Below are 20,339 nucleotides of genomic sequence, written 5' to 3' on the forward strand. Positions count from 1 at the left end.
CATAGGAATGGTCAATGGGCAGAGTTTTGTGTTGCTATTAGGTGAGAGAGATCTTGTGCAACGATCACTGGTGGCGGGTCAAAAGAGAAGTTGTAAGAAAGAGAGTGAGAGTTAGAGAAGCTAGCAGTGTGGAAGGAGAAGATTAAGTTGTTGAAAGAAGAGTTAGAGGAACTTCGGTCTTAGAGAGTTGCAACAATGGTAGGACGTGGTCATGCAAAAATAGAGAAGGAGGTGTTATTGGAGGAGAATAGGAGGTTGGTGCATGAGATTGCTCAGCTAAAAGCATAGCGAGATAAGTTGGCGTTTGAACTAGGAAAGGTTGTTGATGATTTCATCTTGTTGGTAACCGAGCCTGAAGCTAAAATAACCAAGAGGAAGCAAGTGGAGGAAAAATTGGTTGTTATTGAAAAAGTTGTATGCAATGAGCATCTATGGGGTTTAGGGTTTAGGGAAAATTAATTTCAAATATTCAACATAGAGAGTACCACATTTTAACAAAACAAAACCAAGTGAAATCTAATACATTAAAATAATAATTGTCCTAAAACATAACTTAAAGAAAAACAAATCCTAGCTAAACCTTGATGTCACATTCTATTAAAGGGTAAACCCAACTACAAGGATTAGGCCTGATGACCAATATCCTCAACCTCATGATATAGATCACCTGCAATAACATACAATAAAGACAAACAAAAACAACAGAAGTGAGAAACATCTCACTTTGTCTCATGATGTAAGATGTAGTTAGACAATCAAACACAAACAAGATATACATATATACACAACATGGATAGATTGGTAACAATAAATCCTTTCACTCTTTCAAGACATAATAATTAAATAATACATAACATTAAGATACATATGCAATGGACACAGACTACATATTATCATGCCTGTGGCACAGTAAAAACATCACACGTCACACTTGTGCATTGTTGCTACCAATAGACATAGAGTAGCCTAGGAGTACATGTTAAGTCACACCCTCAATGCACTCTCACTAGGAGGACATATTACAAGGGTTTGGTCAAGATAGTTTAGTTGTACAAGATACATTCCATGTGCATAAAGGGTGCTACTGGGACTTCCTAATCAAGTTATCCTCAAAGACTAATCACCAAGTTGTTACACAAGGGGGCTTCCTTGACGGTGCATTCCATATCGTACTTTTAAAAACACTTTTATGCATATGATACATGTCAACAAACTCTATGCATAACAATTCACACGATCTCATTAATGCACATATCACATGTCTTATCATATTAGATTATCACATCATTTCACTGTCAATTAATCTCATATCATATAATCATCAACTATTCTCAATATAACAATTAACAATTCAACTATATCAATTAAATAATAATGAATCACATCACCAAAACTCCCACATAGCTCACCATCATATCAATAACATACTCACATACCACAACTAGTTATTAATATTAATTAGTACAATGATTACACATGTTTACAGTTTAAACATAACAATTACACAACATCATCCGATACACCTTAAGATAAAATCATTATGAGATCTCTAGTCATATGTTAACACCTCAATCATAGTTATTAAGAGATCAATGTCACTAAGTATTTAAATTGATAACTTAACTAGCCTAGCAACATTATCAATATCACATGTTAAATCCTTAGACATTGTTATCATGAAAACACTTCAAGTCATTAATAATCAACTTATATCATAAATTATTAACAATTAGTTTCTGCCATGATTTATCTTTCCTAGACATTGATATATGTACATCAAACCATTTGTAAGATTAAACATTTAAAGGGTAAAGTTATTCAACATCACCATTGACAAACTATATTTTTATAACTTAATCTTTTTAAGACATCATGTGTCCAAACACCTTATCTAGAGTTATATATGTGTTATCAAGTTGATCTTAATTTTATTAGAAAGCTAAAACAATTATCTCGAACTTTTATGTTGGCCTTAATAGTTAATTTTGTCATCTACTATTTTTAAAAAAATATAAAACCACTGCGTTTCAGCCTAAATTTGACTACCTAATTGTTGCTCACTAGTTTAATAATAAATTGACTTATAAACCTTATTTTTAGGTGATTTCAATGAAATTTCAAAGTTAACATATGAGGATACAACTCTTATTAAGACACCAAAGCCTAATTTGGACATTTGGGATGCTTTCACGAACTTGCAAGTGGGTGCACATCTGTGCCAATTGCGGTTCAGCATAGGACTTTTCAACATCAATCACATGGGCATGCAATGGAGAGCACGAACGTGCTAGTTGTTAACTTGGGGTGAAATTCACTATAATGAAGTGCAAAAACCGTACATGACAAACCCAAAATCCCAAAACTTTAAACCAATTGGTAAAAATTACGATTAAAGTTTTATACTACTATATTATACCATTAATACTCCAATCCAACCTCAATTTCACATTTTAATTATATACTTCTATTAACTATTCTTAAAATAATCATTTAGGATTTCTATGAGAACACACAGATAATCCAAACTTCATAATATATAATAGGTTCAATCATGAAATTGGAGATATATACAACTACACAATATCTAGGTTGTGCTTCCCTTGTGAACAGTCGTGCTTTGGAAGACCCTCATGATGTTATTATAAATAGGGATCAAACACATTGTAATTTATCCCGTTTCTATCTAGTCTTTCTCTAGTTTTAGCTTTATATTTTCTTTTCTCTCTTGTATTTGTTATTAAGGTTTTGTAAGAGGTTAAGGGCCAAACCCTCGAAGAAGGATTCTTCCAATATGGTTAATTATTTTTCTTTGTTAAATGGGTTATAGCAACATGTGTGACTATTTCTCTCATTCTAGGGTTGTAATGTAATTGTTCCTTGAGAATTCCTAATGATGAATTCATGAATTTTCTTGTTTAAATTTTTGTATTATTTTAGCGTTCCCAATTTTTATACTAGTTAATTAAAAGTTGCATAATCAAACACTTTTGATTAACGAAACCCTAAAATAAAAGAAATATTGTAAAATTGGCATGATCAAGTATTTTTCATAATTTTTAATTGAATTAAATTATTAATTCTCTTCTGTGTGCAAATGCTTCCTAGAACCATAAGGTTGTTAACAATTTTAGAAGTATAATTGGCAACAATTAATTGTGATTCATGAGTTTTATCTTTGGCGGGATCAGGAACAATAAGTCACAACTCTAGAACCTTTCACTACTACAAGATGCATATTCTACATCGATTCTCTAAAGTCATCTACGTCGGTTGTAAAACCAATGTAGAATAAAGCGATGTAGAAAATGTATACTTTTTTACATCGGTTCTTTCAGAACCGATGTAGATAGAATTTAAAAAAAATAAAATAAAATTATGCTTCTGTTTCATCTTTCCACCCTCAGTTTTTATTTTTTTTTGGACATTTTTTACGGAAACAAGTTTCTGTTGTGTATAAATCAGTTTCCGTCAAAATTAAGAAGTGAGTGTCAAAATTATGAGTTCATAGATTCGTCAAGCAATGAATGCCTTAATTCAAAATTGAAATAACTTTTTTAAACTAAGACTAATAGAAACAAAATGAAATATCCAAACAAATTGTACCTTCTATCTCCAGCGCTCTAGCAGAATCAGAATTAAGGGTCAATCTCTGCCACTGCATCTTTCATCATTCAAACTTTATTCTGTGTTAGATGCACATAAGTTAACTCTCATTACAGGAAATTACCATATAATAGTCAATAAAACATTAATACCAACTGCAGAGATAAAATTACATGCTTGAGCAAGAGTTAGGAAATAATAGAGCAAACACACTTCATGTAAATGCTTGACCTCCATCCACTAATAATTAGATGCATCCACCTTTCTGATATTAATTGTCCACCTTCGTGGAAGAGGGTGTTTATTCCCACTTTCTTATCTAAAAATCTAAGTTATCCCTACACATTCTTACAACTTCAAAGAACTTAAACTTCGCATGAAGAATGTCAGTTGCACATGAATGACAACATATAAAATATTGCAAATAATGATGAAACAATATAGAACGATAACAATTACATTAACAATCATGCCAGAGCTAAATGTCTTTTACTCAAAAAACTTTTGCAAGCTGCTAATGAATCGAGGTAACTTATGCTGCCTACCACTATGTTTTGGATTTTTATTTAAAAGTCATTTTTAATTTTATGTTAAAGTGACAATTTCATCAATCAAGGCAAGGGATAGATGAAAATAAGTTTCTCAAAGTGGTATTTTAATCATAAGAATAAGTAATATTCTGTCAGATGTGACAAAAATGAAGTGGGCAGAATTAAATAAAGCTCTGCAGCTTCAAAAATGAATAAGCAGGTTTTTCTTAACCAGATAGTGACAGTTGAAAAACTGACATAGAAATCAGTGTGATTCAGTATCCAGCTGGTAAAGCATGGATAGACAACTCACTGCACAAATTTGAACCAAATGCCAACAATTAACACTGTTTCAAGTAGACATGAATCCACTCCATTCATACTATTGCAATACATAAAAAGCTAGTTATATTGATGATAAATGCAACATACTTTAAAAGTAATTATGCTTGTTATGCAATTCAAGTTATGATTTATGACACACTCACCTTCTTTTTGTTTATTTAAAAGTATTTAAACTTGTATAATTAGAAATCAGCACCCGTGACTTTGATATAGTAATTTCCTTATATTACCTACATGATATTCAAAAGAAAAGGAAAGTAGTTTATCTTATATGTTTTAAAATTCCTCATGCAGGGTAGTGATCATCTATGAGTTAAATACATATATTATATATTCTCCAGCCAAAAATAAAAAGCAACAACGTATTTTGATTATTATTTTTTTTTTCAATTTCTCCAGGCATATTTTCTAAGCCCAATAAAAGGGAAAAAATATTAGCAAGAATGATTTACTGAAGCACACTAATAACCAAATTGATATATAAAAATAGAGTATGAGGTTTGAAGCATGACAAAGCATTACCTACACGGTATGAAAATTGACCAAGTGCTTCAATAAAAGGCATGGACTCAATATCCCCTGCATGAAAGAAAAGCCATTTTATCAAATGAAATCCTTTAAAATAAAGTTGACCCCACTCTTGGTTGTTGTTTTAGAATATATGAGTTCTAGAATTTTCATAGTACCGATAATATCAATATTATTTTCTCTCACTATTAGCCAAATAGAAGTCATTTTCAATTTTTAGTTTTCTATTTCTACCTAACCCATGATTTTTAAAGTTAAAATACGGAAAGTTTTGAATGGATAATTGAATTATAATAATAGTACTAAAAATCAAGTTCTATCTTAGTATTGATTAAAAGTTTCCTCTGAGTATTATTTACCTATAGTTCCACCCAATTCAATAACACAAACATCAGCTGGCCCTTCTTTCCCATCAACTGGTATCTTTGTAACACGTTCTATCCACTCTTGGATAGCATCTGTAATGTGTGGAACAACCTACAAACAAAGGAAAAGCAAAATGAAATCAAGGCACCAACAACAATTACAAAAGCTTCAAAGAGGAGAAATCAGAATCAGAATGATTAAACATACCTGAACAGTCTTTCCAAGATAATCTCCTCTTCTCACCTTCTCAATAACAGACTACAAACATTCATAATAAAAAAACCATTAAGAAACGTCAGGAACAGCTAGCCAAAAACAAAGAAGACGTTTAAAGGGAGTGTACTCACCTGGTATATTTTTCCAATGGTGATGTTATTGTCACGGGTTAATTTGATGTCCAAGAAACGTTCATAGTTTCCAAGGTCAAGGTCAACCTTCGACAAACAAAAAAGAAAGAATAAGAATAGCAATCTCAGAAAAACAATTGTTACTACCTCTTATACTACAAATGAAATCAATGATCATACAAATGACAAATTCAGCTGTAGTTTTGAGTAAAATGAGAAAATGAATGAAAGGAAAAAGGGAAAACACAACATAAGTAGATTCACACAATGGCTTGTGGCATGTCACTGAAGAGTATACAATCTCAACCTTCCCTTGAATTCCAGAAAAGAAACTAAAAAATGGCATCCAAGTGGTTGAAAAAAAATTAGTTTATTTACCTCACCACCATCATCTAAGACAAAAACCTCCCCATGGTCGAAAGGAGACATTGTTCCTGCATCAGTATTCAGGTAGGGATTTGCAAATGATAAAATAAAAAAATAAATAAAAATAAAAATATGGAACAAATAGCATTGTTTTACATAAAATGACAACTAAAGAAGACAGGATTTTGATTTCTCATAAGAGGGAAGAGAAACAATGAGCTCAAAATTAAACTTGCTGCTTTTTTTTATTTTCAACATAAAAGAAGACAACACAATGCAGGATGAGGATTAAAAATCCCACAAAACCAAAGAAGAAAAACATCAAAGCAGTCACTTTGTAAATCACACACGCAAAAAACAAAATCCACTTTTTCTTAAACAAAACCATTTCCATTTCAAAAGAAACTCAGCCTGTTACATCCCTTTTTCTTACGTGAGACTCCAAATTTATATTCTGTTACATCAAAAGCACAAAAATGCATTCTCTTCAGCATCTAGTGCTTCTAATGCTTCTTCAAACTTTTGCTCAGCCACTAGTACATCAATATTTTCCAAGAAAAATATTTTCTGGTCATTTCTCTCATTTGGTAAGGGCTCAACGAGTTCAGGTAGTTCAGGTTCATGCTGAATTTCAGCAACATCATTGCTTGACTAATTCCACTCTTCCAATTCACAATAGACACCAGTCATTAAATCCTGAACAAGAATACCTTTTGCTGAGATATGCTTCTGCAGCTCAATCAACTCATGCTTTACTTCCACAGCCTCTTCAGATATCCTACAATATGAAGAACAAAATTTTTATTCATATAATATGGTTGAGTTAAGTGATTTGAATTGTTACAAAAATCTGTTGTTTTATAGTTCAGGTTGCAAACTTGTTAGAAATATTAAATATGAATCATTCATAGCCTTCTAAGTTCTACTAACAGTTTAAGCTTTTGCAAAGCTAGGCCTTTCAACCATACAGTTAAGTGTCCAATACTTTACACCCCTGTTCCCCAGATTAAATTAATTTTCATCTCAAGATAGAGAGCCAGTGCTTTGTGCAAATTTCAAGTTCAAGCCCAAAAAATAGCTTGTGTTTCAGGGTGTGCTCGAGAAAATGAAACTTTCTTAGAACCAAATTGGTATGGTGGGTGGGAACGGAGATGATAAACTTACGAGTCAACTTTCAATACAACTTCACTAAAAATTATCTATGAATTTTTTATCTCCATTAAGATGTTAACCATTTTTTGAGACAGCTATTAAAGGCATGGTAGATCTAATTAACAAGCACCCCGTTCTCCCCATTCCAATTTGAAAAATATCAAACATAAAATTTATAAGCGAGTTCTTTGCAAGAAATTACCAATCAAGGAAATAAGATCGCTAGCTTCTGTTTCTATTGCAGAATCAACAAGCAAATGTATGTCGTACGTCCCATTTTACACTGATTCAAGAAAGAAGAATGAAAAAAGCAAACATATAAATGACATATGCTACCTCAAGAAAGCCAAGAACTTAGAGTGCAAGAACAAATTAAGGCAAATGTCAGCACCTTGTGAAATTATAAAAAAAAATCCCAAAATAATTTGCAAGTTAACTTACAAATCTTTTACTTTTCCCTTTGGCGAAGAACTCGTGCAAGACCACTACCACATTTCGAACAGCTCCTCGGAGAGGTTTGTGGATTTGGTGCACCACTCGCGAGAGCTCCTTCGAGACTGCGCGTTTGTGGATTTGGATGACTAGAAGAGCCTGCGAGAGTGTGTGTTGAATGCCGCGAGAGAGACGCTGTGTCGAGAGGTTTTGTGGATTTGGCGCACCACTCGTGAGAGCTCCTTTGAGACCGCGCGTTTGTGGATTTGGATCACAAAAGACCCCGCGAGAGTGTATGTTAAATGCCGCGAGAGAGACATTGTGTCGAGAGGGTTCAGTTTTACATCGGTTAAATGCAAAACTCGATGTAAAATTTTGATTTTTACATCGGTCAGAAGTAGACCCGATGTAGAATGGTTTACATCTTTAATTTATTTACAAAACTGCCACTGTACTTCTTATTTATATCGTTTGTAAAGGAACCGATGTAAATGTAATGATGTAAAATAGTAATTTTGTAGTAGTGTTTTACCTATGAATTTTCAATAATAATCCTTCTACTTTTATTCTTAATCACTAAATACTATCAATCAATTTCTGGTTATTCAATTCAAACTAATAAAAATCAATAGTAAGTTGGTAATTGCTTGTACCTAGTTTTTTGGGCTCGATATTTGGACTTTGTCCATTGTTACTACTACAATAAGGTATGGGCAGATGATTAACACACCTCCACTCTCGTATAAACACACCCCCTTTTTAAAAAAATATATATATAATGTCTAAATTACCCTTAAAAAAAATTCCTAAACTTACACCTCCCTTTCCCGTATCCCGTTCCCCGCATCCCACACCCCCCTTCCCGCTCGCACTGATTGGATTGCTCCTTGCTTTCAAGAGTTTGATATCATCTTAGGATAGAATTTGAATCAAACTCAACCTAACAAAATCGATTTCTAGGATAAGGATCGTCTCTGCTTATATACCAGAGTCTCATAATCAAGCTAATTAAAAAGCAACACATGAAGCAGGTGTGAAAAGAGAGATGATAACTCACCATGATGTGCAGGTGTGGTAACATCGGTTGAATTGTTGAAGAACTTGCGCGCAGAATACCTCAAGTAACAACCAGCATTCAACGCCCTGGCTTCCTGCGTTTCACAGGAAGCAATCCTAGAAACAGCATGAGACAAACATCTCCGGCACGCACTCCCGTTCACAGACTCCCAGCACTGAGCCAACCCATAAACAGTCACGTTCCTTCTCTCCAGCGACCCCACCACAAAGCCATCGTTTCGGGGCGCCACCTCGCTCAGGTTCCGAACCAACTCCGAAGCGTTGGCCTTAAACGCCACCAGCGAAAGTACCGTTAGTTCCACAGACCGCGGAGTCCTGGTCGCCGAGGGTCTGGTTGAAGAAGTCGTAGTCGTCGTACCTGAGGAAGCAGCCGTCGAAGAAGAGGGAGCCGCCACGTGTCCCTTTCTGGAAGGGAAGGCAGGAGAGGGGTTGCGTCTTGCACTGCGCGAGGCAGACGTCGCAGTCGGAGGGGGAGAACATCTTGGCTATTGGGACTACTAGCAGGTAAAAAAAAGATGCCATTCGTCCCCAGCCAAAGAAAAGGGTTATAAGAAAGACAAGTATGGATTTCGGCACATGGTCGGGCAGCCTAAGTATAATTGATAGTTAGACAGCATCACGCAAGCTTCATCATCCAAGCGCGGAAGGAGGGTGTGGGGTGTGGGGAAGGGGGGTGCGGGGACGGAGGTACGGGGAAGGGAGGTGTAAATTTAGGAATTTTTTTTTTAAGGGTAATTTAGACATTATATATTTTTTTTTTAAAAAGGGGGTGTGTTTATACGAGAGTGGAAGTGTGTTTATCATCTGCCTAAGGTATGTTTTCCTCAACTGTCTTTTGGGCTCAATATTTGGACTTTGTCCATTGTTACTACTACAATAAGATATGCTTTCCTTAAGTGTCTTTTGGGCTCAATATTTGGACTTTGTCCATTGTCACTACTACAGTAAGGTATGCTTTTCTTAAGTGTATTTCACACGTAACAATTACACTGCATTAAATTTTTAAAATCTACTAATTTATCAAAATGTTCATCAAACAATAAAGGAGTGCCTATAGTGCGAATTGAGGTTGTGAATTCATGAAACAATGATCCAAGACCATTGAAAACAACTTTGACAAGATCAAGGTCATCAACAAGATGACTAATAAGAAGAAGTTCATCCGCTATTAGTCGGATTGAATGCAAATAATCATTGACATTGGAGGTGCCTTTGGTGATGGATGAAATATGGTCTTTTAGAGACATTACACAAGTGTGAGGTCTAATCGCATAGTGTTTGTTTAACCTCATCCATTCAACAAAAAAAAGAAGTGGTCAAGGTCATGAAAAGTTGTCTATTAGGTTCACAAGAACCCAGAAGAGCAAGGAACACATATTGATCTTGAACTTTCCAATCGGTATAGGTAGGATTGGTAGTGATTGCATCTCCTTCACTAATATTTGGATAGGGACAAGGGGTGCGCTAGTGATGTATCAGTAAAGATCATGAGCCTGTAAACTATAAGTTATTTGAGTGTGTCAAGTGTGATGTGTGACACCCTCTACCCCGCATATCATAACTCAATAAATTTAAATATAACATTTAATAATCAAACATGTTTAAAGAGTATCACATTTTTAACATACACAATCAGCAGAAATTACAAAGAAATAAATCTCAAGTTTCCAAAATAATAACATTAACATCCTAATCTAATCTTATCTATGCCCCGATGTCACATGTCCTATCAGAGCATAGCCCATAAAGAAGCCTAAGCTTCACGACCAACATTCTCAGCCTCATACTGATAATCACCTGTATAACAGTCAGAGAAAAACAACACAAAGAAAAAGGGAGTGAGAAAACATCTCACTCGGCTCACAGTGTAGAAATATATACCAGATAGCCAAGCACAAACAAAATATGTATAACATAGATTAATAACAATATCACATCTTACTCATTCAAGGCATATTCATTTGTCATATAACATCAAAAGACACATGTATGGACACAGACTACATTTTATCATGCATGTGGCGCCAGTCACTTATCACGTAGTATATTGCCGCTAGCAATACACAAAGAGTAGTCTAGGAGTACATGCCGGGACACAACCTCTGCGCACTCTCACTAGAAGGACATACTACCAGAGTCTCGTCGGGATAGCTAAGCCGCGCAAGATACATCCCATGCACACAATGGGCGAGACTGGGACTTCCAAACCGAGCCATCCCCAAGGACTGATCCCCACAGCTTTTACACTAGGGGGCCTTCTCTGGCGGCGTATTCCATATCGTACCCTTATCACTTTATGCAAATGATGCATGTCAAACAAGACTCTATGCATTCTCATATCACTTTATCACTTTCCATGGTCATTTCTCTTTATCACATTTCATATCTCATTGTCACATTATCACATTATCTATCTCATGGTCAATCATATCTCATGGTCATTTCACATCATATTTCATCATCACATCATATCATTAGAAACATCACATTCACATTATCATATCATATTCATAACTTTCACAATCATAATCTCAACAGAATTTCTATTCATACACACATATTAACCAAGCAATTAGAACATACAAACAATATAACATACAACAAACACAGGATTGGGGGCCAATCCCACTACCCAGCATACAATCCCACACCCAGAGCGAGATTTCTCACTCCCCCCCTTACCTGGATGACAAGCGTTGAAACTAAAGAAGAGCTTCCTCCTCTAGGCTCCTTCTACTAGGATAGAACCACCTCCTATGGATTCCTCTAGGTCTTCAAAGAGAAGAAGAGGAGAAGAAGAGAGTATAAGAGAAGAGAGAATGAGAATTGAGGGATGGTTTGCAATGGAGAAGTGAAGGGCTATTTATAGCCTTCAAGACACATTAAAAAATGGAAAATAATGAAAAAATCTTAGACAAAACTAAGTGGAATGAATTAGTGAGATGAATTATTAAAGTTGGTGGGATGAATTAATGGAGTTGGTGCCATGTTCTTTTCCTCATCGACTTTAGCTACTGATTTGGACCTTATAGACAGCCGAATCTGAAAATATTTCCTTCATCAAAGTTGTAGGATTTTCTCTTATCTTTCCATAGCCACCAAGTTTGTATCATTTGAACAACCACCGACCAAGTTATACCCCACAAACCGAGGCTTGCCAATCAGTCCAGCGAGAACCAATTGTATCAATCAAATTCCAATTTTGACCTCCTAAACGACCGATTTTGCAAATGGCTATTTCTGTAAAAGTTGTGCGTTTGTCTCTTAGATTTCCATTGACACCAATTTTGCATCATTTGGACCATCACAGCCCAAGTTATGCCCTAAACACCGAGGTTTGCCAGTCAGCCCAGCGAAAACGATTTTATTGAAAAGAAAGTTTACAACTATCTAATTAAGCCCAACAATATACATATATTTCTAAAGCCTACAATTAAGCATAAATGAAATGTGAATTAGCTACAATTGAAGTAAAATATAATCACAAAATTATGACCAAATACCATATAATAATAATAAAAACTGGGATGTTACAATTCTCCCCTCCTTTAAGAAATTTCGTCCTCGAAATTTACCTGAAAACAGGAATGGATGAGCTTCCCGCATTTTGCTTTCTAGTTCCCATGTAGCGTCTTCTTCAAAGTTTCCTCCCCAAACAACTTTGACTAAAGGAATTTCCTTACCTCTTAGTTGCCTTACCCTCTTGTCCTCAATTCTCAAAGGTATGGTTTCATAAGTGAGGTTATCCTTTAACTGAATGTTGTCGGGTTCCACAATATGAGATGGGTCATGAATGTATTTTCTAAGTTGAGAAACATGGAAGACATCATGAAGATTTGATAGGGATGGAGGTAACGCAATTTGGTAGGCTACATCACCAACTCTTTTAAGGATCTGGTAGGGACCAATGAATCTTGGAGTAAGTTTGCGAGATTTAAGTGCTCTACCAATTCCAGTCCAAGGAGTTACTTTAAGGAATACATGATTTCCCTCTTTAAACTCAAGGTCTTTCCTTCTTTTATCATAGTAGCTCTTTTGTCTACTTTGGGAAGCTCTCATTTTATCCTGGATCATCTTAACCTTTTCGGTGGTTTGTTGAACTATCTCAGGTCCCAAAATGGCACTCTCTCCAGGTTCTACCCAACACAAAGGTGTTCTACATCTCCTACCATACAAAGCCTCATAGGGTGCCATCCCAATACTGGAATGGTAGCTATTATTGTAGGTAAACTCTATCAAAGGTAGGAAACTATCCCAAGTACCTCCATGTTCTAAGATACAAGCTCTCAACAAGTCTTCTAAGGATTGTATGGTCCTCTCAGTCTGGCCATCTGTTTGGGGGTGATATGCTGAACTCAACCTAAGCTTAGTGCCTAACGCCTTATGCAAGCTCTCCCAAAATCTAGAGGTGAACCTAGGATCTCTATCAGAAACTATACTAGTAGGAACCCCATGCAACCTTACAATCTCACCTATGTACAACTTGGTTAATCTCTCCAAAGGGTATCTAATGTTAATGGGAATAAAATGGGCAGACTTAGTTAATCTATCCATAATGACCCATATAGCATCCAAGTTCTTCCTTGTCCTAGGTAATCCTACTACAAAATCCATCGAGATGCTATCCCATTTCCACACAGGCACATCTAAAGGTTGTAGCAGACCTGAAGGTTTCTGGTGTTCTACTTTAGCTTTCTGACATACTAAGCAAGCATACACAAATTCCTCTACCTCCCTCTTCATCTTAGGCCACCAGAACATTTTCCTAAGGTCTTGGTACATCTTAGTGGCTCCTGGATGGATACTAAGGCTGCTCCTATGACCTTCTTCTAGGATTGCTTTCTTAAGCTCAGGCACACTAGGAATGCATAACCTGTCCTTAAATCTTAACACCCCATCTACTCCAACTTTAAACTCACTTTCCACACCTTGATTCAACTTCTCTACTTGACTCAATAAGAAAGGATCTGCTTTCTGACCTTTTCTAATCTCATCTATCAAGTTATTAGTCACTCTCAAGGCTCCCAACTTAATACTCCTAGAGGTCAGTTCACACACTAAGCTCATATCTCTAAACTCTTCAATCATGTGCAACTCCTTAATCATCAAAGAAGAGATTCTCAAGGATTTTCGACTCAGAGCATCAGCTACAACATTAGCCTTGCCAGGGTGGTAATTTAATTGAAAATCATAATCCTTAAGGAACTCTAACCATCTCCTCTGCCTCATATTTAGTTCTTTTTGGTCAAATAAGTACTTAAGGCTCTTATGATCACTAAAAACTTCAAATCTAGACCCAAACAAGTAATGCCTCCACAACTTAAGAACAAATACTACTGCAGCTAATTCAAGGTCATGGGTAGGGTAGTTTTGTTCATGGATTTTCAATTGCCTAGAAGCATAGGCTATTACCTTTCCCTTCTGCATAAGTACCCCTCCTAAACCCATCTTAGAGGCATCACAATACACTACAAAGGTTTCATTAGGGTCAGGTAATGCTAAAATAGGGGCACTAGTTAACCTCCTCTTAAGTTCCTGAAAGTTCTCTTCACACTTAGAGTCCCACACAAAAGGTTGATTCTTCCTAGTCAATTTGGTCAAAGGTAATGCTAATTTAGAAAAACCCTCTATAAACCTCCTATAATACCCAGCTAACCCCAGAAAACTCCTGATCTCAAAAACTGACTTAGGTGTTTTCCACTCAAGTACAGCTTCTACCTTAGAAGGGTCTACAGCTATCCCTCCTTCAGAAATCACATGTCCCAAAAAGCTTACACTATTGAGCCAGAATTCACACTTAGACAATTTAGCATATAACTGCTTCTCCTTAAGGGTTTGAAGGACAATCCTAAGGTGTTCAGCATGTTCTTCCTTAGTCTTAGAATATACAAGGATGTCATCTATGAAGACTACTACAAATCTATCCAAATAGGGGTGAAAGATCCTATTCATATAATCCATGAATACTCCAGGTGCATTAGTTACACCGAAAGGCATAACTAAATACTCATAGTGCCCATAGCGGGTTCTAAAAGCAGTCTTTGGGATATCCTCGGATTTCACTCGGATTTGGTGATAACCTGATCTCAAATCTATCTTACTAAACACACAAGCCCCAACTAGCTGGTCCATAAGGTCATCTATTCTAGGCAATGGATACTTATTCTTGATGGTTACTTTATTTAGTTGCCTATAGTCTACGCACAACCTCATGCTCCCATCTTTCTTCTTGACCAACAAAACAGGCGCTCCCCAAGGTGAGACACTAGGTCTAATGAATTGTTTCTCTTGAAGTTCTTCTATCTGTTTCTTGAGTTCAGCTAACTCCTTAGGGGACATTCTATAAGGTGCTATGGATATGGGTGCAGTACCAGGTACTAAGTCTATGGAAAACTCAATCTCCCTCTCAGGTGGTAAGCTAGATATGTCCTTAGGGAAAACTTCAGGAAACTCTCTTACTATGGGAATCTTACTAGGCTCATGGTCTTTCTCAAGAGTTAAACAGGCGAGAATCATGTAAACCTTTTCATTTTCCTTTAAACAAGTTTTTATTTTGTTAGCACTTAAAAACTCTGCGCCCTTATTCTCACCAAAAGATATGGATTTTTCAAAACAATTTAGTAGGACATGATTGGAAGATAACCAGTCCATTCCAAGAATGATATCGAGTTGACTAAGAGGCAAACAGATAAGGTCAACCAGAAACTGTCTTTCAGAAATAGAAATTGGGCATTTGAGGCAAATACTAGAAGTAGATATGGGACCTTCTGTGGGAGTTTCTACCACTAGATCATAGCTCAAATAAGACACTGGCAATTTCAATTTTTGGACACAGGCAAAAGAAATGAAAGAATGAGTTGCACCAGAGTCAAACAGTACAACCAAAGGATTCTCAGCTATGAAACAAATACCTTGTATTAAATTATCGGACTGAGTAGCTTCAGCACTACTAAGAGCAAATACTCTTCCAGTAGTTGTTGGACGTTTAGGTTGAGAATTAGCTCCTGTTCCCATCATACGTTGCTTTGGCGATTGTGGACACTGAGTACTAATATGACCTTTGCCATTGCAATTGAAACATGTTATTTCTTTGTCGGGACAGTTATAGTGTTCATGCCCACGCAGCCCACATTTCTTGCATCGATTAGTAGGGGTAGAAACAGAGCCTCCTACACTAGCAGCACCACTTACGAAAGAATTTCTAGCAACGGATCTACTCTTAGCATGATTTCCTTGAATTTTGGTAGGAACAGAGTAAGGCTTACTCTTACCCAGAGCACTAGAACCTGCAGCACGTATAGGACCTCCAACCCCTTTGTAGAAACTAGCACGTGCACGATTATCACGATCATAGATTCTACTCTTGTTGACAAGCGTTGGATAGTGATAGATCTCTTGATAATTAATTGCTGTTTTTATCTCCGGACGAAGGCCATTCACGAACTTAATACACTTAGCCCTTTCACCACCCTCACCATGGTAATGAGTACAATAGCGAACCAAGGCATCAAATTTTGCAGCATACTCTGCCACTGTATCATTTCCTTGTTTCAGCTCGAGAAATTCAACTTCTTTCTGGCTTCTTACATCATCCGGGAAATACTTTTCGAGGAAGACTCTCTTGAAGTTGTCCCAATTCAATTGCACTCCTCCATCAATCATCCTTTGAAGAGCTCCTTCCCACCAAAAATGGGCATCAGCAGTCAACATGAAGGTAGCCAGCCTCACCTTCTGAGCGAAAGGACACTCCATGGCATTAAAAATCTTTTCGATTTCCATTAGCCAATTCATCGCAACATCTGGGTCATATCCTCCTTGGAAAGTAGGTGGATTATTTTGTTGAAATCGCTCTAACCAGTTAGGAGTGATTTCAGCTCTATTATTGTTACTCACGGCTTGTGCTAACGCTTGAAGAGCATCAGCAATTGCACGATCATTTCTACCAGCCATAATCTAAGAAAATAGTACACATGACAACAAACATAATCAACCATCATGCTAGTATAAATTTCTCAACTATCACACAAGCACAGTAGACTCATAACTCACGGTCGATTTGATCGACCTGCTCTGATACCACTAAATGTGACACCCTCTACCCCGCATATCATAACTCAATAAATTTAAATATAACATTTAATAATCAAACATGTTTAAAGAGTATCACATTTTTAACATACACAATCAGCAGAAATTACAAAGAAATAAATCTCAAGTTTCCAAAATAATAACATTAACATCCTAATCTAATCTTATCTATGTCCCGATGTCACATGTCCTATCAGAGCATAGCCCATAAAGAAGCCTAAGCTTCACGACCAACATTCTCAGCCTCATACTGATAATCACCTGTATAACAGTCAGAGAAAAACAACACAAAGAAAAAGGGAGTGAGAAAACATCTCACTCGGCTCACAGTGTAGAAATATATACCAGATAGCCAAGCACAAACAAAATATGTATAACATAGATTAATAACAATATCACATCTTACTCATTCAAGGCATATTCATTTGTCATATAACATCAAAAGACACATGTATGGACACAGACTACATTTTATCATGCATGTGGCGCCAGTCACTTATCACGTAGTATATTGCCGCTAGCAATACACAAAGAGTAGTCTAGGAGTACATGCCGGGACACAACCTCTGCGCACTCTCACTAGAAGGACATACTACCAGAGTCTCGTCGGGATAGCTAAGCCGCGCAAGATACATCCCATGCACACAATGGGCGAGACTGGGACTTCCAAACCGAGCCATCCCCAAGGACTGATCCCCACAGCTTTTACACTAGGGGGCCTTCTCTGGCGGCGTATTCCATATCGTACCCTTATCACTTTATGCAAATGATGCATGTCAAACAAGACTCTATGCATTCTCATATCACTTTATCACTTTCCATGGTCATTTCTCTTTATCACATTTCATATCTCATTGTCACATTATCACATTATCTATCTCATGGTCAATCATATCTCATGGTCATTTCACATCATATTTCATCATCACATCATATCATTAGAAACATCACATTCACATTATCATATCATATTCATAACTTTCACAATCATAATCTCAACAGAATTTCTATTCATACACACATATTAACCAAGCAATTAGAACATACAAACAATATAACATACAACAAACACAGGATTGGGGGCCAATCCCACTACCCAGCATACAATCCCACACCCAGAGCGAGATTTCTCACTCCCCCCCTTACCTGGATGACAAGCGCTGAAACTAAAGAAGAGCTTCCTCCTCTAGGCTCCTTCTACTAGGATAGAACCACCTCCTATGGATTCCTCTAGGTCTTCAAAGAGAAGAAGAGGAGAAGAAGAGAGTATAAGAGAAGAGAGAATGAGAATTGAGGGATGGTTTGCAATGGAGAAGTGAAGGGCTATTTATAGCCTTCAAGACACATTAAAAAATGGAAAATAATGAAAAAATCTTAGACAAAACTAAGTGGAATGAATTAGTGAGATGAATTATTAAAGTTGGTGGGATGAATTAATGGAGTTGGTGCCATGTTCTTTTCCTCATCGACTTTAGCTACTGATTTGGACCTTATAGACAGCCGAATCTGAAAATATTTCCTTCATCAAAGTTGTAGGATTTTCTCTTATCTTTCCATAGCCACCAAGTTTGTATCATTTGAACAACCACCGACCAAGTTATACCCCACAAACCGAGGCTTGCCAATCAGTCCAGCGAGAACCAATTGTATCAATCAAATTCCAATTTTGACCTCCTAAACGACCGATTTTGCAAATGGCTATTTCTGTAAAAGTTGTGCGTTTGTCTCTTAGATTTCCATTGACACCAATTTTGCATCATTTGGACCATCACAGCCCAAGTTATGCCCTAAACACCGAGGTTTGCCAGTCAGCCCAGCGAAAACGATTTTATTGAAAAGAAAGTTTACAACTATCTAATTAAGCCCAACAATATACATATATTTCTAAAGCCTACAATTAAGCATAAATGAAATGTGAATTAGCTACAATTGAAGTAAAATATAATCACAAAATTATGACCAAATACCATATAATAATAATAAAAACTGGGATGTTACATGATGATTGTTAGAGCCAAGTTTAATGGAAAGAATGTATGTAGTGGTGAGTTCTACAAACGCAATGGCAATTAGGAAAGTCATAGGTGGATATAGAAAAAGTTGTAAAGCTATAGGCTAATCTGATACCATATAGAGAATAAAATAAAATAAAATATTCTTATTTGATATATATATATATATAATATATTATATATATATATATATATATATAAGATGACCATTATAGCAATTGTTGGATCGAGCACTTACCACTAGGCCAAAAGCTATAGCTAATAGTCAGGGCGCAACTCTTTTTACTTAAGAGCGCAGCAGCCCAAGCGCCATGATTCGACAGTGACTTGGCCCACCTAACCTCCGCCACGGGACAATTGATGCAACTCGCAACAACAATGTTCAAATTTCGTTGAGTTGCTTTGTTTGTCTATTCTTTAAAGGGTACTATAGATGCATTTAATGCAAGCATTAAATGCTGATCAAAGATACGTGTGTTCCTTGTCTGATCTTGGGCAGCTATTTTGAGTGTGGCAGTATTAGTACAATGATATATATATATATATATATATATATATATATATATATATATATATATATATATATAAATATATACACACACATGAATAAAGGATAAAATATCCAAAAAAATATGGATAAATATCCAAAAGATATAAGATATTAATTATAATTATTTGAATAATTTGATCACAATATCTTAACAAATTACAATAATACAAGTAAGATATTTCACCCCCAAACTAATTGAACTTCATAAAAAAAAGACTAATTTATGTTTTTGGTCATTCATCTTATTTTTTATATTCATTTTGGTCATTTATCTTCTCAAATATTCATTATGGTCCTTTATCTCTTAAACTTGGGCCAATTTGGTCCTTTTGAAACAGTGATTGTTTTCGATTTTGAGACATGATGTGTGACACCCTCTACCCCGCATATCATAACACAATAATAAAATTTTAATAATAGAACATTTTATAATATAAAAAAAATCCAACGTATTCAGATAGAGAGTACCACATGCATAACTTAACAAAATCAACAAAATTTAAAAAAAATAAAAAATAAAAGTAAAGTCTCCAAAAATAATTTAATAAGTGAACATCCTAGTCTAATCCTATCTACGCCCTGATTTCACATGTCCTATCAGAGCAAAGCCAGACTCTGAAGCCTAAGCTTCATCACCTACATTTCCAGCCTCATGCTGATAATCACCTGTACAACAATCAAAGGAGAACAACAAAAAGAAAAGGGAGTGAGAAACATCTCACTCTAGCTCACAGTGTAAAAATACACACCGGATAGCCAAACACAAACAAGACAGATATAACATAGATATGTTAATAATAAAATTTCATCTCACTCATCCAAGACATAAAAATATCAATTTATTATATAACATTTAAAATGCACATGTATGGACACGGACTACATATTATCATGCATGTGGCGCCAGTAAAACATCACATGGCATATTGCCGCTAGCAATATA

General features: G+C 36.0%; 1 protein-coding gene and 1 long non-coding RNA gene across 6 annotated transcripts; both read right to left on the bottom strand.

Annotated features, from left to right (window-relative positions):
• Positions 1-444: 444 nt before the first annotated feature.
• LOC109792314 (uncharacterized) lies at positions 445-7,982 on the bottom strand. Of its 5 annotated transcripts, XM_083059489.1 has the most exons (11): positions 7,679-7,982; positions 7,440-7,520; positions 6,796-6,863; positions 6,098-6,153; positions 5,720-5,806; positions 5,580-5,630; positions 5,366-5,483; positions 5,001-5,057; positions 4,622-4,708; positions 3,604-3,683; positions 445-667 (listed from the first exon to the last, which is right to left on the bottom strand). In XM_083059489.1, the coding sequence occupies exons 4-9, from the start codon at positions 6,146-6,148 to the stop codon at positions 4,668-4,670; spliced, it is 405 nt and encodes a 134-aa protein (XP_082915615.1). In that variant the 5' UTR covers positions 6,149-6,153; positions 6,796-6,863; positions 7,440-7,520; positions 7,679-7,982; the 3' UTR covers positions 445-667; positions 3,604-3,683; positions 4,622-4,667. The 5 variants fall into 5 exon arrangements, with proteins under 5 accessions (XP_082915615.1, XP_082915616.1, XP_020207302.1 ...); XM_083059490.1 differs by lacking the exon at positions 7,440-7,520; XM_020351713.2 differs by lacking the exon at positions 4,622-4,708 and having other exon boundaries at positions 5,005-5,057.
• Positions 7,983-8,288: 306 nt separating this feature from the next.
• LOC145949505 (uncharacterized) lies at positions 8,289-9,549 on the bottom strand. The gene is made up of 3 exons (XR_014427751.1): positions 9,105-9,549; positions 8,727-9,012; positions 8,289-8,609 (listed from the first exon to the last, which is right to left on the bottom strand). It is a non-coding gene; the product is annotated as an uncharacterized LOC145949505 (long non-coding RNA).
• Positions 9,550-20,339: the final 10,790 nt, after the last annotated feature.

The sequence above is a fragment of the Cajanus cajan genome, chromosome 7, assembly GCF_000230855.2.
Source record: "Cajanus cajan strain Asha chromosome 7, NIPB_CcT2T_4, whole genome shotgun sequence".
Classification (NCBI taxonomy): domain Eukaryota; kingdom Viridiplantae; phylum Streptophyta; class Magnoliopsida; order Fabales; family Fabaceae; genus Cajanus; species Cajanus cajan.